This window comes from Hippocampus bargibanti, linkage group LG16, assembly GCF_051943395.1.
Source record: "Hippocampus bargibanti isolate YZ-2025 linkage group LG16, ASM5194339v1, whole genome shotgun sequence".
NCBI lineage: Eukaryota > Metazoa > Chordata > Actinopteri > Syngnathiformes > Syngnathidae > Hippocampus > Hippocampus bargibanti.
The window spans coordinates 6,958,624-6,984,139 of record NC_142749.1 but is presented as its reverse complement, the minus strand read 5'-3'; the positions used below and the strand labels follow the sequence as shown (position 1 = coordinate 6,984,139).

At 40.6% G+C, this 25,516-nt stretch overlaps 1 protein-coding gene across 9 annotated transcripts in view; it reads left to right on the top strand.

Annotated features, from left to right (window-relative positions):
• The first annotated feature begins 447 nt into the window (after nucleotides 1-447).
• ncor1 (nuclear receptor corepressor 1) overlaps nucleotides 448-25,516 on the top strand; it is a 46,006-nt gene continuing 20,937 nt past the window's right edge. For 7 of the 9 annotated variants that reach the window (XM_089016937.1, XM_089016936.1, XM_089016935.1 and 4 more), the window contains exons 1-18: nucleotides 448-601; nucleotides 3,475-3,659; nucleotides 6,780-6,874; nucleotides 6,964-7,171; nucleotides 7,735-7,917; nucleotides 9,100-9,213; nucleotides 11,351-11,407; nucleotides 11,516-11,568; nucleotides 12,304-12,370; nucleotides 13,223-13,395; nucleotides 13,869-13,959; nucleotides 14,155-14,333; nucleotides 14,926-14,980; nucleotides 15,377-15,478; nucleotides 20,554-20,684; nucleotides 20,897-21,189; nucleotides 23,395-23,460; nucleotides 25,376-25,512. In XM_089016937.1, coding sequence (XP_088873063.1) covers nucleotides 3,549-3,659; nucleotides 6,780-6,874; nucleotides 6,964-7,171; nucleotides 7,735-7,917; nucleotides 9,100-9,213; nucleotides 11,351-11,407; nucleotides 11,516-11,568; nucleotides 12,304-12,370; nucleotides 13,223-13,395; nucleotides 13,869-13,959; nucleotides 14,155-14,333; nucleotides 14,926-14,980; nucleotides 15,377-15,478; nucleotides 20,554-20,684; nucleotides 20,897-21,189; nucleotides 23,395-23,460; nucleotides 25,376-25,512 — 2,115 coding nt within the window. In that variant the 5' untranslated portion in view covers nucleotides 448-601; nucleotides 3,475-3,548. Of the gene's footprint in view, nucleotides 602-3,474; nucleotides 3,660-6,779; nucleotides 6,875-6,963; nucleotides 7,172-7,734; nucleotides 7,918-9,099; nucleotides 9,214-11,350; nucleotides 11,408-11,515; nucleotides 11,569-11,632; nucleotides 11,969-12,303; nucleotides 12,371-13,222; nucleotides 13,396-13,868; nucleotides 13,960-14,154; nucleotides 14,334-14,925; nucleotides 14,981-15,376; nucleotides 15,479-20,553; nucleotides 20,685-20,896; nucleotides 21,190-23,394; nucleotides 23,461-25,375; nucleotides 25,513-25,516 lie in introns of those variants that run through there. The other 2 variants (XM_089016940.1, XM_089016939.1) reach the window with 2 other exon arrangements.

Genomic DNA, 25,516 nt, shown 5'->3' with positions numbered 1-25,516 from the left:
AACCAATTCGTATTAATTCTCGAAAAAAAATATTGCTGTCCCTTCTTTAGACGTCTTTGTGTTTTTATATTCAAAGATACATTTTGTTAGATACGTCTAAAGATACAAATATTGTATGAAAACGAAGGCGAAGTTTAAGATAAGATTTAAGATAAGTTTAAGATTAGACAAAGTTAAAATCAGAAAATATTTTTTTGTGAAATATTTTTCCTCATTAAGGCAAAAATACAAACAAAACACGTCGTGTTCAGGGGAAATATTTAGCGAACACACAGGTTTATCCTTGCAGATACATAAATAAATACAAGTACAAATTACATCCGTCCTCACCTGGAACAACAAATAATTTCGATACAGTTCAAGGTTTAATAATAGTACTAGTCCATGTATTTTTAAAAGTACATAATCCAAAAGCAACGATGCGAATCAAACCAAACAAGGGCAGTTTACTTTGACCTGCCAGGACGCGAAGCGACAAACGCGGCGCAGCCGAGTCTGCCCAGTCGTCCACTGCCCGTTACCCGCGGATTTCCTTAAAACAATTGCATACATTTCTTCTTACGGATGCCGTTCCCTCTTCGGTAAACTCTCCAAATGTGAGGTATGTGGAAATCGTTTATTTTTCATTTAACAAACCGACATGCGCAGGTTTTTGCTCTTTGGGTGCTCGGGTAAACGGTGAAATTCTCCCTTGCAAGATGGCGACGTAGTTGCGAATTCAAAGGTGAAATATGGATAGGTTAGCTTGCTAACAATAACACAAACACCTAAAATATCGTGCTCCTTTCCCCGTAGGTCTGCAGTCGCGTCGCTTGTTGGTTGTTTATTACTTCGAGGGTGTGTTTTGATCCTCGGGAAATGGTTCTATTGCGGGAGTCTGGTACCCTCTCAAAAAGCGACAACCAGTAAAGCTGTAATGATTAGTAGGCTATCTCAAAGTAGCACGATAAACATTTGTAATGTGTAAAGCATTACTGCAGGGGTTTCGAATTAAACACCGATTAAAAGGGGTTCTGCAAAAAAACATCGCTGAGAATAGATGTCTTAACCTATGATTGGAACGACTACTCGGGGACGCTTGTTTCAACCACAGTGTATTGAACATTTGTGTCTAAAACGATCGTTTTATGATAAAAGCCTAATAAAGTCAGTAAAAATTAAATGATAATCTGAAAGGGAAATGGCTTGAACGTTAGAATTTTGAGACGGTCACCGTATCCGTGTTGTAACCATCTGTTAAGTTTTAAAGGTTTAAAAGGATATCGCTAAACAGGAAGTAGCAAAACACAGCAAAGGATTTGTATTGTTTGAGGCGAAATAAGGGTGAGCTTTGCATTCAGGGGAGATTTCCAGATCACTGGTGCATCACTGAAACAATTTGCTTTTCCTGTTTTTGACAGTCACTGACCCTGGAACAGTGCTGATGCTTGTTGGAGTCTTACATTTAACAGTCGAATGTACGTCACGGAATGTTGAGCAGTTAGAAAGTCCGTAACCTACATTCGTACTATTTAATTGAGCGCTTACACCAGTATGTAAAATAAGTGGATGCACATTGCTATTTTCAACACCATACAGTAGTTAATATATTTTATCACATATTTTTCAATTCATGTGGACTAACATATGGCTATATGAAGACATGCATCACATTTAAGGAGTTAAACATCTTGTAAAGTATATGACATTTAAACCTGTTTCAAATAGATGAAATCATTTTGGCATCTTCTGTATGAGTAGAGTTGCCCAAAACGGTCATCCATCCATCCATTCAGTGGCTTTATGACTTCCTGTTTTAAGCTCGAGCTCATAGCTGTCTTTGGGTGAATTGTGATGAGTCGACTTCAATGTCTGCTATCCAATTCTTTGACTTTACCCTGCAAATTGGACTAATACATGAAGTACCTGACTTATTTTTCACCAGCATACTGACTTTTAAAGATGTTGATTAAATTCTTCGGTCACCCTGTGGGTGTTCTTAATGATGAAAAAGTTTCTTTAAAATGTAATTGACAGATTCCTTACAAATGAAGTGATCGTACAACTTCCCTTTTGATGACAGTCATATCTTGTCAGAGATGGTTATTTTACTACTCCAAAATAAGGTCTTAACTCAGCACACTATTTGTGTGCTGACTATTCTTACTTTTACAACACCGATGGTACAAACTAGTTTTGTACATGAATTGTCTGATGCCATTTTGTCAACAGGACGGTCTTTCTTGGCAGTGAACATTCAAGCAGTTTCTTTGCCAGTTCAAGTGCAAAAAAATATGTGATCTTAAATTCCACATGGTGTCCAACATTTTAGTTTTTCAAACATGACAATAATTTTTCTCTGCTTTGGCTGGGGCAGCCATGTAACAGCTTGATAATAAAATGTCCTACTTTCCCCTTGTCGTCTGCATCGTTACATCTGACACAGAATGACATGTCTAGCGCTGACATAGAATAATTGGGATGCCTCAAACTGGCACATGACTATTTTTGTACTTCTTGGCCGCGTCCAACAACTTGGTATGACTTAGATGGGTACATCTCTTTGAGCGCCGTAATGTCTTGTTTTGATGGAGGAATTCCCAACAACAGTAAAGATAGAAATGATTATTGCTCGTGCTTATCTGTCATTTAATCGATAAGGTGCCGCCGCTTAATGCATGATGCTCCAAGGTAAATATAAGCGGAACGTTTTGCGTCGTTTAGACTATAATCAAAACACCATCGCTGGTTGGTAGCCAACTCAGTTTTTGACATAGCTGATTGAATGATGACAAAATTCTTGAATGGTAATAATGGGCTGTTTTTTTATATTCTATTTGTATTCAAAATGCTTTATACTAACTCAACCAGCAGGAAATGGGCATTGTTTGCCAATCCATTAACCGCTTCGAGTCAGAGAAATCGATCTGCAGCTGTGAAAACAACCTACAGGATGTACACACAAAAAAAGTTAACGGGAGGGTCATTTTTGGAATGAACGTTCGGCTAATATTTGACAGCCTGAAAGAAATCTTGATGCTTCCTGTATATTTCTGAAAAACAAATTCAATCCATGCTGATGTCAAATAAAGTTAATTTATGTAACGCATTGCTTTCTCACTACTCGCAGAAAAGCTGGGTTTTCTCCTCCGCACTGCAGCTGTACCGTAACTGAGCTTTTTTCCCCCCTATGTGCCAGTTGATATCAAAATGCGTAAATGGTTCTATTTAAGTCAGAAGCTTCACTTACAATACAATCTCAACAAATATTTCAGGAGACGTGAACAACTCCACACTTGTGTCAATATTGTTTTCCAGCTAATGTTCTGCAGAATAGGCAATATCACAGCGCTCAAATCCTATTCTTACAATTTGATATCTCCTCAACCATACTTTGATTCACCTTCTCATATTCGTCATGACATTGCATTATTTCCCCTCCAAAAGAGATACTCATGCAAACATTTAAATATGACATTTACGATCTGACGATAGGTGGTCTGTATCCCGGAACATGGTGTAGCTCAACCAACAGTGAAGCAGCAGCGGACTACTTGCGCTGAGTCAGGATGTCCAGTAGCTCTGGCTACCCCGCGAGCCAGGGCAGCTTCAGTAGTGAGCAGAGCCGCTACCCATCCCATTCTGTCCAGTACACCTTCAGCGGCACGCGGCACCAACAAGTAAGACCTTGCTTGTCATTGTTCACCAATAATAATAATACATTTCATTTATAAGCACCTTTTAAAACTCTCAAGGACACTTCACAGTCACATGATATGTCATGGATTCAATTCCAGTGATGGCCTTTCTGTGTGGATATTCTCTGGGTAATTTCTGTCACTTGTGCTCATACATTCTTAGAAAGCACGGAGGGTCTTTCCCCGATCAAGTTATGAGCGCAACGGTGAGGTGATGATCGAAAAGTGCTAACGCTAGACAACGCCGCGTTTGCTCGTCGGGGTTGACTTCGGCCAAGTGTGTGACAATGAATTACCATACGTTTACGTCTTTTTTGGTCACCTCTTTCTTTGTTGTTGCTTTCAACCATGTCTGAATGTGGCAACAAAAAATATATTGAAGAATATGAAAATACAAATAGCAAATTGCATTAATTCTTTTATTTTTATTGTATGCAACACACACATTGGGTGCACGCTGAAAGTGTTAAAAGCAGTGCACAATTTCTCATGAGTGCAGTTTAGAGGGCTCATTGCTTATGTTTGATACCAACATCAGACCAAACAAATATGTGGCGTTCGGTTCATAGTGAGTTTGAACTGTGACGTTAGTGGGAAATATATGATTGAGAGTATGAGACAAAACCAGGAATGCCCCATCAATGTTAGTGTGTCTGTTTTGAGGAAGGTGTGAAAAGAAGTACCACGTTTTATGTTATTCAATGTGTTTTTTTGTTTTATTTTAGGGATGGTGATCGTGAAAAGAGATGTTCATGCTTTTGAATAACTTGCATTGATATTGAGCACTCTGCTATTAACTTTAACCAAAGGACATGTGTCCAAGCTACTTTTGGATGCCCAATTTCTGAGAAGTTTATTTCCACTAAACATTTCAACAGTTCATTTCTGGGCATTTTCATTGTTTGCACAGATCTGGAACAAAATCAAATGTTGTCATCGTTCTTGAAACTGCGTTTGCTTGTTCAGGTTTTTTTGGAGGTCATGACATGCTGATAAATGTTACATGTTCTTTTCAGTTTTTTTTCTGTTAAACTTGGTGAATTCAGTGCAATCGACACCCAACCTTCTGGCTTTGGTCATTTTTGCTGTTAAAAATATTGAGTTTTAGAATGTTTTTTTGACATTATCTGTGTCAGAGGTGTTTTGCAATTGCTTCAAGCATTTTGGCGGATATGTGGTAACTAAAATTCAGCCCAGTCTGCACTGTTTTGATTTCCTTTTTTAATTGTTGTCGACTAAATGATTAAATCAGCTTACATTTAGCCCAAATCTGCTGTGACCGCATCCGCTACATCTGTATACCTTAATCATAATCGGATTGATCTTCTTCATCTCTTGAGCAATGATTGCCACAACATGGATGAATTATTTTTCTTCAGTTATCCAACCATTTATTAGACTATGCTCTATCGCTTCTTCTTTTCATGGTCGCAAAATGAGCTTGTTTGACCTTACATGAATTCAAGAGCGATATACACTCTGGATGATAACCAGATTACTTGTGAATTCTATGTTGAGTGGGAATGGGTTGCCATTTATATTAGTGGGACATAATCAAGCCATGTGTTAAATGGCTCTGGTTGAGCAACAACCCTGAAGATTTTTTTTAAGAGTGTTTTTATCGGTCCGCCCATGGTGGTTTTGGTCAATGCTCAACATTGTTGGGTAGATGTTCTCTCCCAGTTGTAAACGGAATGCCAAACCCGATCAAAGAAAAACAATTGCGCTGGTTACATGACGGAAGGAAAGCCAATGGCAGAAACAGCTAAATTTGGCCGTTGGGATTAATACATTTTTCTATCAATCATCATGTCAAGTGAGCACAAGCACATTACATGTTAAATGTCATTCTGACGGCTCATTTCTGCTTTGTGAGGAATACTTGAATTTAGTTAGTAGTTTCAGTAGCTGCATGTTTGCTTTAAACATTTAGCTTGTAGTCGACGTGCACATTCCACCATGATGTCCCTGATCCACTGGTGAAGAGACACTTTGATCTTCTCCTCTTTCATCTGGAACTGCTTCGTTTAACAAAGAGGGTACAGAAAGTGCTTCAGAATGAATGACTCTGTGTCTTTGTGTTGTCATGTTATTTGTTATTTCGTGTTTTTTTTTTGTTCTTTTGACATCAAGACGGCGCTGCGAGAGTGACTGCCTTTCCAGCATCTCCTGTATTTTGTTTTTCTACTTTCATTCCTTTCATAACTTTGCTGCTGTAAAATGTAAATTTCTCCACTGCGAGACGAATAAAGGCAAATCCAATCCAATGTACCCCAAGCTATGTTGCATCAGAATGCGGAAGTGAGATGAAGTCATGGCCGCTGTTGGCTCATTTCCAGTTACAATAGTTACCTATTTCCTCAGCCATACACTCAGAAATCCTGATTTATTAGGGTTTTTTTTTCCAATAATTTGTTCTCAAACTTAGCTTGCAGCAGACGCGTGCTCATTTTCAGTATGACGTCTCTGATCTGCTGGTGAAAGGACACTTTGATTCTCTCCTCTTTCATGTATTAACTGCTTCAAACGACAAATTGCATGCAGAAAAAGTAGTTAAGATTGCGTGACTGTCTGTGTCTTGTGTTGTTTTGTATTCTTTTGTAATTTTTTGTTAATGTGGGGATCTGCAGCCACTCCGCTCTCTCCTTAGGATGAGAGGAAAGCAATTTTATCTGTTGCACATACTGTACAGCATATCTGAGAAATAAGGTGAATTGAACATGCATGGCAGGCAGATTGACCACTCTAAATTGTCTCTAGGTGTGAGAGTGACCATTGTACGTCTTTGTGTGCCTTGCGATTGGCTGGCAACCAATTCAGGGTGTCCCCCGCCTCGTGCCCGAAGACAGCTGAGATAGGCTCCAGCACCCCCCGTGACCCTAACGAGGAATAAGCGGGACGGAAAATGGATGGATGGATGTATGGACTTGACTTGATCACATGATCTGACCCAATATCATAAAATTGGACACTTATGTTTCAAATGTAGCCAAACCACGACCTGTTCTGCGTGTTTTCCCAATGCATTACGATGTGTTACAAAATAGCAACGGCAATGCTTGTAAAAACGTTGTTTGTGATATCCCCGTATGTTGTTTACAGGATTTTACCGTCCCAGATTATCGTACTCACTTGCAAGATCCACAGGGTCGAAGACGACCATCTTTACTCTCTGAATTCCATCCTGGGACTGAAAGGTAGTGAGTGATTCTCCTCATCGGTTTTGGATCGGTCAAGTACTCATGTCATTGGTGAATACGTTTTTGTTCTCGTCTCCGTTCTGCAGGCCCCCAGAGAGACGGCATGGCTACGAACAGCAGTTCCACTCTATCACTACTCAGGCTGAACATGACGCACTGGAGACTAAGCGCCCACGCATGGAGTCTATTTCTGAGGCCCACATCACTCGTACCTCTTCTTCTGCTGGGGGCATTCTCTTGCCCATGCACCATACACTTCAGGATAGCCTCAGATCCACCGTGGAGATGAAAAAGGTCGGTTCTCAAGCCATTCCCCTGTTGTCAATAGTTGTACAGCAGTATCTATTGTATTTTTCAGTGTATTAGGGGCACCCAAAAGCCTTAGTTTTCTTCAAACGATGGCCCTGCGCCTTATACGGCAGTGCGCCTTATATGTGAAGTAATATTGACCCACAGCAGGTCTTGCAACTACTGTCAGCAGCAAACGACTCCATTTCCCCTTGTAGAAGTCATGTGCGGTCCATGCTGAGATATATAAAATGTAACCACAGCATCTACTGTAGTGCCTTATAATGTAGCATGCCTCATATATGGAAAACATTTTTAAACATGTCATTCATTGAAAGTGCGGTGCGGTGAGCCTTGTACACCGTAAAATAGTTTTAGTTCAGCATGTCCAGTGACCATTCATTGGTAAAGAAGTTAAATCAGATTGTTATGAACATCATAACTTTAACATTACATTACACATTAACTCTTTGTTTATTTTAATTCTGAGATTGTATTGAACATATGTGTTCTGCAACATCTCATTTATTATTTATTTATCTATTTATTCCCCCCTTCTTCCCATTCAGGAGTCGCCGTTCACTGTCAAAGTGGAATGCCCTTCTCCGGGAGGACCTGCATTACATCTTGGGGATGAGCATGACACGTCTCCTTCCAAGCTATCCAAGGAGGAGCTGATTCAGAGTATGGACCGCGTAGACCGAGAGATTGCTAAAGTGGAGCAGCAGATTTTCAAGCTGAAGAAAAAGCAAGTGAGTCGGCTTTATTCTCTTTTAACAGAAATAATGTTTGTGGTTTTTTTTTAAGAAAAAATAATGAGCGTTTAATGTGGCTAACATTGGTATCAATGTTATCGACCAAGGGATGTAAGCAACTAATAAATCTTGCATATTCGGTCACAACATAGCCGTTTGTAGACCTCTCAAAATTAATCCAGATCAGATTTTGAAAGTTCTGTCTTGATCGTATCAATGTATAGTTGACATACTCTCACAGTTTGCGCCCTAAAATATTTTCAGGAAAAAAAAAATCTGTCATGGTAATTCTGATCTGTACAGACACTCCCCTATTTACAAACGGGATATGTTCTGAACAGTCGTTCGTAAGGTGAATTTGTTTGTGAATTACTTCAGTGCTACATTTTGTATCGAATGTATGTTTAAAGGACAACCGACGCCTTCGGACACGTTGTGTCCATAATTTGTAAAATCACTTCAAATGACTTCTAGGGAGCGTATTTTACAAAGATTCCACGGCATATCACTATATTTTACGTTTTAAGACTCGCGCTTAATATTCAGGAAGTCTTGTTTTCGAGTTGATGACAATCCCCACGTGACGTCACGTTTGGAACGCCCCTGGCCAAGAAAGTGACACACGATGCATTTTGCGGTACTTTGTTTGGTCTGAAAACTTTGTGTTGAAATTAGAAGGAAAACACGTAACTAACGCGATGGTGAATCGTTGTGTGTTGCACCAAGACTACTATTTCATATTCGCTGACACAAATCAAGACATTCCAGTATGAATTCTCGCAAGACTTTCAGGGATTTATTTGGTCAAGGCATTTCAGGAACTGCTAATCTCAAACATGTAACTTGGCTGTGTACATAACCTTTAGCTTGTAAACATTGACCAACCAAACATTCACCAGTTCAACTTGTCTCGCACCTTCAACATGACCTCAGTGGCTGAACCCTTGAGTTTTTGTATTTTATACACGAACCAGCATGTGAGAGTAATCTGATTATGCCAGCTTGTTTTGCTCTTCCGAATCAGAATCAGGGGTTGAGATCATATCACTGCAAGACAAATTGAAAATCAATGACATTTGGGTCCCGAAATAGATGAAAGGTCCCGGCATGGAGCTGTCTTTTTGTATTTTGTGAATTTTTCTTAACTTGATGTTTCACATTGACACTGTTGTCTCCTAGCAACAACTGGAGGAAGAAGCAGCGAAACCTGTGGAGCCAGAAAAGCCAGTGACCCCTCCCCCAGTGGAACACAAGCATCGCAGCATAGTCCAAATCATCTACGATGAGAACAGGGTGAGGTGTCTGTTTTGAATACCATGACGTATTAGCAATTATCCTTCACAGGGTTAAACCTTTGTGAACTGACCCTCTGGCAAATTGAGCAGACCAGCACACTGTTTGCATTTCATCAACAAACATTCTGGAATTGTCGAGCAAAATGGTTTGTCATTACCAGCTTTCGATGAAAAGGTTTCTTCAGCCGTCATCTGAACTTCTTTGAAGGTGTCGGACGTTTCGCTTCTCATCCAAGAAACTTCGTCAGCAAACTAAAGTCTTCCTGGTAGTTTCGGCCCTATATATATATCCCTACTGTACAGACGTGGCAGTGCCGGTTGCACCTAAAAGCTAGCAACCACTCATTTGACGACAATGAGGTTAAAATCTTAGCGAAAGAAAATAGATGGTTTGAAAGGGGAGTAAAAGAAGCTATTTTCATAAAACAGCAAAATCCTTAGCCGAGTGGTTAGCACACCGGCTGCACAGTGCAGAGGTCGCCGGTTCGCGTCCCGGTCCGGCCTCCCTGTGTGGAGTTTGCATGTTCTCCCCGGACCCGCGTGGGTTTTCTCCGGGTCCTCCGGTTTCCTCCCACACTCCAAAAACATGCATGGCAGGCAGATTGACCACTCCAAATTGTCCCTAGGTGTGAGAGTGACTGTTGTATGTCTTTGTGTGTCCTGCGATTGGCTGGCAATCAATTCAGGGTGGCCCCCGCCTCGTGCCCGAAGACAGCTGAGATAGGCCCCGCGACCCTAATGAGGAATAAGCGGTACGGAAAATGAGATGAGATGAGATGAGCAAAATCCTTCCCTTTACCGTAATGGTGGGGTGAGGTTCAATTTTGATCGTTCGTACAATAGACTGCTTAGGCAAAATAGGATTAGTCACGATGATGAGGTGATACCAGGGCAAATTGGGCAATCAGGCCAGTCCTTCGCCAGGACAATAGAAACGATCAGTGGAGCCGCAAGGATTAGTCCTCTGCTCCCCCCATCCTGAGAGCAGGGACATATAGCAGAGTCCGGCACCACCATGTCTGGACAGTAGGGATATATATATATATATATATCCCTACACACACACACACACACACACACGCACACACACACACACACGCACACACGCACGCACGCACACACACACACACACACACACTCACACACACACACACACGCGCACACACACACACACACAGACACAGACACACACACACTTATATATATATATATATATATATATATATATATATATATATATATATATATATATATATATATATATGAAGCGAAACATCCGACACTTTCAAAGAAGTACAGATGACGGCTGAAGAAACCTTTTCATCGATGGACCACTCCTGTACGACTGAGAGCTTTCACAGACACATTACCAGCTTTGTTCTTCATGTTCATTTATGTCAGGTAACTTGTGTTAGTTATTCAGATGTGTGAAATAAAATGCGCTGACAGGCTTGCTGTGTGTTTGAGCTGATCAAGGGGAAAGGTAACTATAGTTCATGTCTGTCACATGGCTGCTGCTGCAAGACACGCCTTTCTTCCCTGTCAGTCGTTAACCCTTTATACTCTTCCAGTCTCGTCTAAAGCATTTATTTTTATTTTATTGTCCCAGGTCTCAATTGAGTTAACATTTTAATTCTTGATTTGTACAGCTCACAAATGCTGTTTCAACATAGATTTAAAAAAGGCAATATTGTACTTGTCTGCACGTCGCCTTAGCTTCACGTGTCTCCATGCCATAGTGAAGCCTCATTAGTGGCCCACATGCAATGGGTACAAATCAGAAAGACCCTATTTAAAAAAAAGAAAAACAACAAACTACAAGAAAAAAGTTTTATTTTCCAGATCAGTTTTACCCTTCTCAAAGGTCTGAAACACATTTAAACTAATTTAATTTCATTTTTGAATGCAAATTTCCTCATTGTGGGATTATTAAAAGATTTCTGAAATCTGAAGTATTTCTTAGCAACTGGGAAGCCACTCTGTCACTATCAACCAATAGACGTCCTTTATGACTTTTTTAAGGAAAAAAATAACAATTGATTCCTTCAACATATTTTGATACAGTGTGAATTCACTAGTTTTGTTTAGCTGTAATGTTAATATTTTTTAAGTATCATATGTTTCTAATTTTCTAGAAAAAAGCTGAAGAGGCGCATAAAATACTGGAAGGTCTTGGTCCCAAGGTTGAACTGGTATGGCAGTGAATGACTTATTGTACACTTTTGTAGCTCATCAGTATTTGAGAAATCGCCATATGCAAATATTTAATGATGGGTTTGTCTTCTGTTTGCACTGACTAGCCCCTCTACAATCAACCATCAGACACAAAAGTTTACCATGACAACATTAAAACGTGAGTATGTTGCAAAGCTCTGGGTCTTAATGGTTTCAAAAGAAATTCACTGCACATTATGTGTATAAGGTATCATATCAGGGCGGCTCGGTAGTCGAGTGCTTAGCACACTGGCTTCACAGTGCAGAGGTGAACTCCCTGTGTGGAGTTTGCATATTCTCCCCGGACCCGCGTGGGTTTTCTCCGGGTCCTCCGGTTTCCTCCCACACTCCAAAACCATGCATGGCAGGCAGGTTGACCACACCAAATTGTCCCTAGGTGTGAGTGTGAGAGTGACTGTTGTATGTCTTTGTGTGCCCTGCGATTGGCTGGCAACCGATTCAGGGTGTCCCCCGCCTCGTGCCCGAAGACAGCTGAGATAGGCTCCAGCACCCCCCGCGACCCTAATGAGGAATAAGCGGTACGTAAAATGAGATGAGATGAGATATCATATCAGAAATATCTCTGCTAATTAATGATTTACCATCAATATGATAAAATTCACAACCCACTGCATCCGATTAATTTGGCGCATTGGCATTATCAATGAAAGTAAAAAAAGGGTTCGGCTATAAACTTTGTTACAAAAAAATGAGAGACAAAAATAGGGTAAAATAACCACATTGTTGGATGTTGGGAATTTACACTCTTATTTTCTCAATAGAATTTTATTGATCAAACTGTTTGCCTTATTTTGCCTAGTTTGTAAAAATAACTTCATGCCCACACAATAAAAATAATTGTGTTTCTTGATAGCAATCAGGTCATGAGGAAGAAGCTGATTCTATTTTTTAAGAGAAGGAACCATGCTCGTAAACAGAGGGTAAGTGTTTCTACTTTTGTTGAGCGTTTTGGAAAGTCTGGGGGTGTTAGAAAGACTCTGATATTATTTTCTGGCCATTGTCTATATTCTTTATCCTCTGTGTGGTGATAGAAGTGCTAACTAAAGCCTTTTGAGGCAACATTGGGGGGAAATGTATCACCCAAAAAGATGCAGAAATTGCGTCCAAGCTCCTGTGAAGAATTAATCAGCCCGTTTCCACAGGCTGATAAATTCCTTCCATTGAGCTTAGTCGCCTTCTTCTGGCGGCTTTTTGGTGCAACACAAGGTTTTCAGACCAAACAGGTACAGCAAAATACATTGACGTGATAGAAGGACTGCTACAATGTGTCCTTTTTTTGGTCAGGGGCGTTCCTTTAGTGACGTCACGTACGGACTCGTCACCAACTCAAAAACAAGACTTCCTGAATATTCAGCGTGAGTCTTAAAACGTAAAATATAGCTATTTGCGGTGGAATCTTTGTAAAATACGCTCAGTAGAAGTCATTTGAAGCCATTTTACAAATTATGGACACAACTTGTCCAGAGACGTCGGTTATCCTTTAACGTTTCGTCAATCATATTTTTAAGAGTCAGTTTTGGGGGTCATTGTGATCACAGATATGTTATCACGAGAAGTAGAAGTAGAACTGTAATTTAACATGAGCCCATGTTGTTCTTCTGTCATTTGTCCTTCCCAATAATTTTAGCAGTACGCCCCTTAAATTTAGATCTCTGTGTTACTTTAAAGCAGGAAAAAATGTTTATCCTGCATTCGGTTTGACTCATTCCATTGTCTGACCACACAAAGGCCTGAAGCCCAGTCTTTGATTAGTTTTAATGCTGTGTATTTAGGAACAGAAGATCTGCCAACGATATGACCAACTGATGGAAGCTTGGGAGAAAAAGGTGGAGCGCATGGAGAACAACCCTAGGCGCAAAGCCAAGGAGAGCAGAACGCGGGAGTACTACGAAAGGCAATTCCCCGAGATCCGGAAGCAGAGAGAGCAGCAAGAGCGTTTTCAAAGGTGAAAAGCTTTATATACATCGGCTGTAACCTTTGAGACGACATAGTTGCTGGAGCACGTTGTTCATTTTTGCAAAGGAACTATCTGGGACATCGCATCCTTTTGCCTCCTGACTTCCCATCCCTACAGTGCATTGTGATTTTTTTCACAAGAAAGGGTATTGTTGTTTTCATACTGACTGAAGCACATAAGTGGCTTTGGGAATACAAATGGATGTACTCCAATAAATTTGATTGTCTTAATGGCTGCCACATCCCACACACTTGAAATATAACAATCCCCCCTGTGTGGTTCAATGAAAGATGACATGCAGGACCGAGCTCAACGAAAGCAATAATAAAGCAGTCATGAAATTAGATTCTGTTAAGCAGTCCTCTGAAGTCACCTTTGTGCAAGATCTTAATCAGAACCAGATGGGAGTTTCCTCTGAATATGATGGGTTTTCACACATTATATGTCTCTGCTTTTTCTAGGGTTGGCCAGAGAGGAACGGGTCTCTCCGCAACAATCGCTAGAAGCGAGCATGAGATTTCTGAAATAATTGATGGTCTTTCTGAGCAGGAGGTACGTACAAACATTAAAAAAAAAAATCACATTTCATGAAATGCATCTTTTTTATGCAGATGGCATGTATACATACTGTAATGTTGGTCAAATTCCACTTATGAGCCAAACCGCTGATCCTCACAATGTCACTGTGTATTCAGCCTCATTTTTTTAACCGATAAATACTTAGCGCGACATGTCCATGTGTTACAGAACAACGAAAAACAGATGAGACAGCTGTCAGTCATCCCTCCCATGATGTATGACTCCGAGCAGAGACGAGTGAAGTTCATTAACATGAATGGCTTGATGGATGACCCCATGAAGGTGTACAAAGCCAGACAGTTCATGAATGTTTGGACTGAACACGAAAAGGAAATCTTTAAAGACAAGTGAGTTTTTATGGTCTTATTATAAGGTCTCACAGACGGTACCTGTAGAAGCAAGGCACATTTTTTAAAATTTAAAAGTACTGTATCTTCCGGTGTATAAGGCCCTCCCGAAAGCCTTAATATTCTTCCAAAGATGGCCCTGCGCCTTAGATGCAGGTGCGCCTTATATGTGAAGTAATATTGAGCCACAACAGGTCTCGCAACTACTGTTAGCAGCCATTGACTCCATTTCACCCTGTAGAAGAAGTCATGCGTCACCCCAACCTCGACTGTAGCGCCTTATAATGTGGTGTGCCTTATATGTATTTGGAAAACCTCTCCAAAACCATGGCCGTGCGCCTTTTCCTCTGGTGCGCCTTATACACCAGAAAATATGGTGGATAGATAAATATTGAGATTCTGGGCTATTGCTTGTGGAACAAATGTTATTTTCTGAAATCAGTTTTACATTTTTATCCTCTACGACAATTTACTGGACCTTCACATTGAGTTCATAGTAAACTCCTTAGTGGACACACAGAAATTTGCTCATATTGCCTTATTTGATTTATGTATTTATTTATTACAATGACACATTATCTATTCTTCGCAGGTTTGTCCAGCATCCAAAGAACTTTGGCCTGATCGCTTCCTATTTAGAAAGAAAGGTGAACGAGGCAGTTAATATTGCACATATCAATGAAACTTAATTCATTTTTACTCAATCACTGCCAGACATGTTCAAAAATATGTCCACTCCAGTGCCAGGGCTTTTGTCATTTTCACTCAAATTTCAGGACCCACAGAAACACTGCCCCCTCGTGGAAGGGAAAAACACTGCCAGAGGTCTTACCAGCGCTTTATCGGCACCCTGCAAGAAAAACCAGAACCCTAACAAATTCGGGAATGGCGCTCCACGTCATATTTTCACTTCCCGAATACATTCGGAATGGCAGTGAATGAGTTAACCAAGAGACAAAGGAGTCCAAGCACATGCTGGAATAATATCACCTGTAGTGTCAGGACCACGTGTTCACGTGGACATGTTTTTCTTCCATTTTCAGTGCGTTGCTGACTGTGTCCTATACTACTACTTGACCAAGAAGAATCACAATTACAAGACACTGGTGAGGCGCAATTATGGCAGACGGAGGGGAAGGAACCAGGTAATCCTGCAAATGTGTTAAATGTTTGCTTATGCCGTAGCTGACTGATATATGAGGCAACGAAAAAGAAGATCAGCATTACTTGTGCCAAGTGTCATTGTATTCGTTTCACTTGATTGAAATTCGAAATGTTAGCGTTGGAAATAGGAGTGTGCCTTTCTGAGAAATTCGACACGCGTCTCGCTGGAAGGGATGTGATACGATCATAAGCGATACATTTTTGAGTGGATTGATTTGGTTTGGTTTGAGTCGGTAACATTACGATTCGTTTCATCAGCCACATCAAACCAAGCGCTTATAAAAAGATGTTTATATATCCTGATTTATAGAGTGCAAGAAGTTTGAATTCAGTTTGGTTAAATCCAAACCGATTTTCCAATTCCAATTATTTCACATTGGAGACCTTATCGTAATGCTCAACTATCACACTAATATTGATCATAATAATGATGATAATAATAATAATACTAATAATAATACATTTCATTTATAAGCACCTTTCAAATCTCTCAAGGTCACTTCACAGTCACAGGATAAGTTTTTATGTGGGTGAGCAGCGGCAGCCACACGTGGCAGCTCAATCCGGGAGTAACTCAAATAGATAGAAAGCTAGATAGCCAGCTAATAGATAGCTAATAATAATCATAATACATTGTATTTATAAGCACCTTTCAAAACTCTCAAAGACATCGCTATTAGCTCGCTATCGATATAGCTACATAGCTAATAGCTAGCTAGATAGCTAGCCAGCCAGCCACATAGCAAATAGATAGTATCATCCCTAGATGATAGGGTTTGTTTGAATTTTTTAGCTCAGCTCCAATCTCACTCTAAATTATTCAGCCACCATCACACATCGTATTTATTTTTCCAACACAGTATTTGACACAACTTTTGTGAATATTATTTTTGGAAAGTGACGCTCCCATGACACAGTTTGCACAAATAAATGCAATTTACAACGAAAAGTTGTATTTTTAAGTATAGTCCCAATGTTACAATGATATAGTGTGATATAGTGTGAATTTCAAATCTGCGCCCTTGCGTTATCTCCTGTCCCAACGGCAAGCAGACGAAAGTGAGATGATTTTTTTCATTTGCTGCTAACACCATCACACCACAAAACCATGTCCATGCTCTTTTCTTCGAGCATAGTTTCCCTTCCAAATTTGGTGTAAAAACAATCCCGTGTCTTTGAACTCAGGTTATTGCAAAGCATTGCCTCCACCGCTATTTTTCATTCCACTATTTGTTCAAACCTCACACAATAGAGTCAGCTAATTTACAGAGGGCTACTGTTCTGATGTAGCCTTTTTTATTATTAATATTATTGTTATTGTTGTTATGAATAACAATATTCTTCTTCTTATTATTATTATTACAGGTAACATACGATTTAAGACCGGGTTATGTTCCGACTAAACGGTCGTAAGTCAAAATGGTCGTAAGTGGAAATCCATTCAAGATGTTGAAAAGAGACTCTGTGCTAAATGACTTGCAAACGATCTAATTCGGATGCCACGGAGGCAGGTGGTCGTGGGTCTGGGTCGGCGGTGTTCGACCGGTTGCCCTCTCCCCGGCCTGACCCCGCGCTCACCTCTCTACCCGAAGTCAAACATACTGTCTCAAAGAGGCGGCGGTGCCGCCGGCCGTGGGCCCGACATTTCAGATATATATATATATATATATATATATATATATATATATATATATATATATATATATATATATATATATATATGACCATTTTGTGTTTGGGAGCCTTTTACTGAGCGAGTTGCTTGTTCTGTAGCCACAAAAGGACATAGGTCTTTTTGTGTCGGTCCCAAGCCCGGAAGGGCATCCGACGTAAAAGCTTGGCCAAAACAAAGATGGAGGACACTGATTTGCAGTGGCGATCCCTTTAAGGGAAAAGCCGAAAGGAAAAGAAGACTTGCTCTCGTTTTCCATTTCCTGGTCTCCCGGTTTTTATGACCGAGAAAGCTCTTTAACCCGCCCCCTTTGAAGAAACTGCTCACTTGGTACAGCCCAGCCATTTGACAGGCCCCAAAACTCACAATGTTGCTGAGAATGCTAGTCAAAGAAGACCAGTGACAGAGTTTTCCCTGAATAACCCTGCTTCCATGAGTGCATTCATTTGAGATGGACAATTCTTTCGGCTGCTTAAGTGGCCCGCTGAAGCACTTTATCGGACTACGTATAGCAGTGCCTTGCTCCGGCAGCCCTTCTATGGTGCTATCCTGCCCTTCTCTCACAAATATGGAAGCGCTAGAGAGTAGAGGCACACTTACAGCACCCGTAACATGTGGCTCTCAGCAGAGAAAAGAGCTTTTCATGGTCAACCAATGAGCTTGCAGGTATGTTTGCTAGCTTTGAAAACAGCTGAATACATGACTTGCTCTCTCCTTAGTCTTGTTCTTTTTCCTGATGTTTTATTTTGTGATAGCAAATCAAAGCTGGCAGCTTGAAACACCAGCGTAGCTATTTTTAGACAGGATTTCTAGGAAATGCGCTGACAGGGCTTGTCATGAAATGTTGGCATGCCTGCTCATGTTGCGTGATGGGTTTGGAAACCATTTTGTGAGTTGTCGTAGATTTGTGTACTCTGAAATTTGCCTCAACGTTCCATCATGGAGATCACTTTCTGGTATTCGTAGTCCGCATGCCGGAAGCAGACCCAAGCCACCCCCCCCCCCCCAGTGTGTCCGTCTGCAAAAGCTTCATATTTCGCTGTTTTATGGTGATGAAACCAACCATGTTTGACTTGTTTATCTGCATGATCTTTTATTCTCTTCAAGTTTGACAATTTAAAGTTTTCTTAACTATTTTAGTCAGGCCTACTTTACTTTTTTTGTCCAAAAAGCACAAACGCACATTGTGTCCGTTACTGGATAAATCCGTAACATGTCAAAAATGGTGAAAATAATTGTTTGCAAATGTCTAATTTTGATTCAGCAAAAAAGATAATGAGTCTGCTTTCATGGTGGACTATAGAAAAATGATCTTTACTTTTCTTAGCTATTTCATTCACATTGTGGATAACTCCTCGCAATTTATTAGAATGTTTTTAACAAACCATTTCTGTAAAGCAATCATTTTCAGTGGTTATGCGTGCAATGCGCTGCTTTTAGCATTTTGGTTGCAAGAATGTTCTTCACTCAGAATGATTGTCATGACATGCATTACAAAAGGAAACACGATTTATTGAATCAGCAAATCTGAAAACTATTCCGTCTCGCCAAAGAAGGTCTTCATTTAAAAATACTGAACAACCACAGTCTCATTTTGTCGAAACATCTGTCCCGAGGCCTCTTTACAAAACGTTGGAGACGAAGCAGGAATGCCACAGTTCTCAAATCACCCCCAAAGCAAACACATCAGCTCTCAATGCGCCAACCACAACAGCATCCCACCGAAGAACAAGTTTAGTGAGAACGTCTTGAAACACATTGCAAAATATTTCGAAATCGTCATGCGCCAAAACATATGAGCTGTGATTAACAGGAAATGATTACATGGATAATGTCATAGGCCCAAATTGGATGCTTGCCACCATGTAGTATGCAGTATGCTGGCTTCCTCGCATACATTAACCCAGATTCTCAATTTGGAATTTCCTTTGTATAGCGAAAACCCTACATTGGTATTGTTCTGAAGCAAAACCCAAAACACTGATTCACTGATTCACTGTCTTGACTTAACGCTGTGTGAATTCAGTCAGAATCCGAATCATCTTTATTAGCCAAGTATGTAGAACCCACAAGGAATTTGTCTCCGGTAGAACACGCTGCACTAGTATCATCATAAAAAAGAAATGACAAATAAGTATGGAGGACACTAATAAAGGCAATCTAATCTAATCAAATTACTTAATATAAGTGGTACCTCTCAGAAACAACTTTGAGACAATGTGCAATGTTTCTAGCAGAGAGTGGTTCAAGTGAGAACAGACTTGGAGCTACAATGATTAAAATGGGATGCTGTTCCACAGGGTTGTGCAAAATTGTAAAGACGCACTATACTGTGATATTTTGTTTACTGTTTAGAGAGTTAATGGCGAGGGGGAAGAAGCTGTTTAAATGTCTGCTGGATTCGGTGGGCATGTATTGGTAGCGCCTGCCTGAGGGGACTGGCTAAAAAAGGTGGTGGGCAGGTTGCAGTGGGTCCAGTAGGATTTGCCGCATTCTTGCCGCCATCATAAATGTCATATGAGGTCGGATATTGTCCATTTTTGTGGAAGAACACATGATTTATTCGATGACTGCCGTGTAGAAATGGCATAGCACAATTCTAGAACATGTCAACCTAAATTTGACAAATTCTTCAAGATTCCTAAACTTGGTCAAGTCAGAATAATAGAGACTTTCAATGAATAGTCGATCTGTAGTCACGATAATGCCGATTACCGATAATCACCCGCCAGGCATCTGTGTTGTTTTCATGTGCCAAACGGACAACATCAAGACAAAATCGTTGTTTTGCCCCTCCTAGTAAATATATGAGGACGATACGAGGAGTATGCAAAACTTGCTAACGTAAATATTGGAAACTGCTTTCAATAAAGATAGATGATATTTGATTACTTGTACTTCCTGTACCCTTTTTCTTGGAAGATGACACGCATCACTCCCCGCCAACATTGTCATGGCTGCGCACACTTCTGTGAAACATTGTCAGTCGTCAATTGTTCGAGGCAGCTCTTGAAGAGAGCATCCCTGTTGTAATGGAAACTTGAAACCCTGCCGTGCTTGTGTGACGCACAAACAATTCAGCAACCAGCGTTGGAGCATGGTGGAAAAATACGAGCGCGGGCATAAAAACCGAATGAGGAGGAAATAGACAATAATAAATCAAACTTTTTTGAATAATTTATGCCATTCACTCAAGTGCATGACGGTATCGACAACAGAAGTGTTGCCAGACTGGTGGTATTTTCTTAAGCTCTTCTTGTTTGCTAAGAAAGAAAATCACAATTCCTAAAATCATTTTTGTACACTTTTAGTCACCAAATAAACACACTATTTGTATTGTTGAAAGGAAAACCTGCAAATTAATAATTTTGTTTCCGTTTGCAGCAAATCACTCGCCCCGCACAAGAAGAGAAGTCCGAAGAGAAAAACGAAGAGGACAAATCGGAGAAGCCAGAGAAAAAAGAAGATGAAGAAAAGAAGGATGAGGAAGATAAAGATGAAAAGGAGGAGTCCAGGTGAGTTGTGAAAATATTACATGGGTCCCTGTGTTAATTTAAGCAAGAATGTATCATTACCTCCCATTAGTTTTATTCTCCTCTGATCCTGAAATATACTTGTGCTTTAGGATTGATCTTGACAGTGCAGGGCATGTATTTGCTGAGTCATCTGTGGATATTTGTTCCATTTCCAGTCTCTAAAACTGTTTTTTCCTTCTTGAAAACCACAGGGACATTGGCAAGGACAAAGAGAAGTGTGACGTTGGGGAGGATGAAGATGGGAAGGAGCAAAACATGCCGCGTGGCAGGAAGACTGCCAACAGCCAGGGCCGACGCAAAGGAAGGATCACCACTCGCTCCATGGCCAACGAGGCTGCCACCATGGCGGCGGAGGAAGCACCTCCCCCTGTTTCGGAGGCTGTCGCGCCAGATCCTCCGCAGCTTCCTAAATCTGATACACCTCAGAAGTCTATAAAGGAACCTATGAAACCGCCTACACCGGGAGCTTCACTGGATGCAAAAGGTGAACACAAAATTAGCGCGCCGTGGGAGAAATACTGAATATCATACCGTCCCGAGATATTGGGTGTTTATGTTGAGGTGACAGTTTTCGTTTTAATCATGGGCTGAAGGAAATATAGCCATAATGATGCCGAGCGGACTTTAGTCGGCATAAAACGAGGTTACTGTCCTCCCGACGTCACTCTTTTGTTTTTTAACTGACACCAGAAAACCGTTTATAGCATCTAAAATACCAAAGCATGCAGTATATTTTTAGTCAAATGCAAAACACCAATAAAAATGACTTAGTGTCCAAAATATGCAAACAATTGAGCTGCGAATTGGGCATTTTCAGAAAGTGCCGGCAACATTGGGGGAAAATCTCTCACCCAAAAAAAGAGGCACAAAATGGCGACCTCCTGTGGTCACCTCCGTTTCCACAGGCTGATAAATTCCTTATATGGCGCTTGGACGCCCTCTTCTGGCGGCTTTTGGGTGCAGCACGAGGTCCCCAAACAACACAAGTACAGCAAAATACATTGACGTGATGGAAGGACTGCTACAATGTGTCTTTTTTACGGTCAAGGGCAGTCCTTTAGTGACGTCACGTACGGACTCGTCACCAACTCAAAAACAAGACTTCCTGAATATTCAGCGTGAGTCTTAAAACGTAAAATATAGCTACTATATGCGGTGGAATCTTTGTAAAATACGTTCAGTAGAAGTCATTTGAAGCCATTTTACAAATTATGGACACAACTTGTCCGGAGACGTCGGTTGTCCTTTAAAGTAAAGAGACACGCTGAATATCCCTCAGTGTTGTCTATGCATCACCATGGCAGTGTGCTGCTTGAACGGTTGTTATGGTACTCGGTCATACGTCTTCAATTTCACCCTCACAAGCTCTGTCACTCTTATGGTGACTGCTTCGGTTCTCAGGTATCCAAGCCCTTATCTTTTAATCTTGTTTCAGCGCTAATCTGTATCATCTGCTCAATGTTTTCTAAGTACGGCGTAGCATCTCTTGACACCTGTTCCCTCCAATGTCTGTTGAGCAGAACATCAGCTCATACAATGTTACGCAAGGTCTGTCCTTTAATGTGATTAATTAACGTGCTTGCGTGCCCTCCCCGTCACTCGAACCCGCTGACCTCTGGCCGTGTTCTGTGTGTGAAATACTGTTGACTGTAATCTCCCTCAGTGATTACACAGGGGCTTTTGTGTTTCTTCGTCTGAAATCGCGTTGCTGCTAAAAGCAATTTATGGGCCAGACAAGCTCAAGAGGAGATTGCATCTCCTTATTTGAAGTTGTACTGGAAAGGGGGAGGGTGCACGGCAGGTGAGCTCTTGTCCTGACGATATGTTGTTGGCAGAAAACGCTCGTGCCGCTGACCACCCAGTTGAGCCTGTCGCGAGGAGAACATGTGATTTTTGCCGCTGCTAGTCGGAGCCAAGTTGAGTAGACTAGCATGTGATTCATGTAACTCAGTGCAGGGTTGGTTGGAGACATCTGTACGACAATTGACACCCCCCATTTTTGAGCAGGGGGCAAGCTCACTGTAAATGCCAAGGGTTTATCTGTTTCTATATTGGTCCAAATGTTTATTCAATTTCAGAGGAGACGGAGACAGAGTTCACTTTAATGTTAGGAGCTCACTTCTGTGAATTTTGCGTGTGTGCGCGCATGCGCATGGTCGTTTGAAAGGCTGATGGGGCCGTGACAAAGTATGCAGCCATGTCAAGGCAAGTGGGAGTGTGTATCGGTCCGTGTGTGTTTGTATGACATACAAGGGCTGGGACAGCATGGCTGTTCTGTCTTTTAACCTCCATCCGAGGCCATTTCCCCTCTTCTGTCTGGCACGACATCATTTCACCTAGGAACCTCCCCTTGTGGATTATAGCGGTTGGCGGCTGTTTTTTTTTTTTTTTTTTTAACCTGGGTGGGGGGTGAGAGTGTACGAGGTGGGGAATGACCTAGAGCGATAGTGAGAGGGAGTCGGTCTCAGCAGCTTGTGAATGTAAACAGATTATTAGATTAGAGGCCATGAGAAGAAGCCGGCTGGAAAGAGGACAGCCTCTCTGTCTGCCTCTCTCTCTCTCTTTTTCTCTCTCTCTCTTTTTCTCTCTTACTCTCACACTCGCTCTCTCGCTCCCTTGCACCCATACTCTCCCCTCCATTTCTCTTGTCGGTGCTAATGGGGCTGCGTCTCTTTGCCTTCTGATTTAGCTGGTGCTGGCGAAACCGGAGAAACTTCTCGCTGGACCGAGGAGGAAATGGAGGTCGCCAAAAAAGGTAACACTTTGACTATTTGTGTTGTTCAGATCACTTCTCGAGTTTCTTTTTGTGGTTCTTGCTTTTCCTTGTTTACACTCCCTTTCCCTGCTCCCCTTCGCGATCCTGTGAAGGTACCTTGCCCTACCCATTTTAAACACGCTTGCAAGAAAGAATGTGATCATGAACCCACAAAAGAATGAATGTGCATGTTCGGCACTCGAATAATGATTTCAGGATGTCTGATTTTTTTTTTTTCAAATTTCATTTAGCTGGACTGCTCAGCTTGCGTCCTCGGAATGATCTATTCTAATCTAAAATAATATTGGAATTGCTCATTTGCTAGACCAAATATAAGAGAAGTCAAATGCTTTTCAAATAGATTCCTGTTCCTGTTTTTGGTTCTTTTTTTGTCCAATTTTTTTTAAAAGATAATTTGCACAAATTAAAGTGTGAAGTTTTACCAGTATTCAGGTTTGTGTTTCAGAAACTCGTGAACTCGAGTGCATTGACTAAAGAGGCCTGTTAACCTTTGCTCATTGTACAATTAAGAGGGTTTTGAAATCACATGCTGTATATTCTTGGTTTTCCACCTTCCATTGCAAGTAAAAGTTTTATATAATCTGCTGCACTATTTTAGCGCAGGCTTTGTAAATTAGATTAACAATTTTCTTCGGGAGGGAAGAAATTGGCCTTGAGAAAGGGCAACTCGACAAGAATGTTTCTTCATAATTTGGTCAATCAAGTTGAATGAGAGGTGAATTGTCCGAAACAAAGCAATTCATGAAGAGATGTCACAACGACATATTTTTCCTGACTGGTAATTTTAGTAGATGGTTGAATTAACTACATTTTCAGGATCTGTTGATTAACGCATTCACTGCCATTCACAAATTTATTTGGGAATTGAAAATATGACGGAGAGCGCCATTCCCGAATTTGTTCGGGTTTTGTTTTTTCATGGTTGGATGCTGATAAAGCGCTGATCGTGGCCTCTGGAAATGCTTTTCCTTTCCACAAGGGGGCAACATTTGCCTTTTTCCATGTTAGCTTTGTTCTAGCTTCAGCTTGTTAAAGCGCTATATAAACCAGTATGTATGCATTGCAGGGTATTTTGGACAGCCGCTCTCATTTCAAGCTCATATAACTCCAGACCCATATCATTAATTTACGAGTTTTCATTTATGGAATTTATTTTTTTTCTGATGAAAGAAGAGAGTCAAAGGTTTCTAATGCTGTATTGAATATTTATGTAGTCATAAAACTAAAAAAATCTGTAGGTCCTGGAATTCAAGTGACAATGACAAAAACCCTGGCACTGGAGTGGACACATTTTTGCGCGTGTGGCAGTGAATGAGTTAACTTTTGCAATACATTGAAAAGAAGGAAAGAAAGAGCTTACAAATTGATCATAATTTGATTTATTTTTTTGTTTTTTTTATCATTTCAATGCAGGCATTCAAACATGTTAGGTTTTTATTTATCCAGAAGTGTAGTGCAGAAACAGTTGCAACCAATACATCAAATGAAATACTATATACATTTATTTTTAACATACAGTATTAGTGATCGGGAAAATGTAATGATACAAAGCAATTACATTGAGGTGATTTGTCTTGATTATACCAACGAAAAGCTAAAAAGTACAGCGTGAGAAATTCTAATGAGAAAAAAAAACATTATACTCTTATATAAAACAATTATATTGCTGCCGACACATTATTAATAGCTTACTTGAAAGTGATGCAACAATTCCTCGTTCTATCAAATGCAAAACAGGATCCATACAATCTAAATAGCAAATATGTAGTTGTCCAAATGCCGCTTTAAATTTTAATAATATTCCTGTCAGACTTGTCTGTTTCTTTCGTTTAAGACATTGGTAATTATAACTATACTGCGTTTTTTGATTAAATGGTTCTCATATTTCCATTAGGTTTAGTTGAGCATGGGCGAAATTGGACGGCCATCGCCAAAATGGTGAGCACCAAAAGTGAGGCGCAGTGCAAAAACTTCTATTTTAATTACAAGCGACGACACAATCTGGATAACCTGCTCCAGCAACATAAACAGGTAA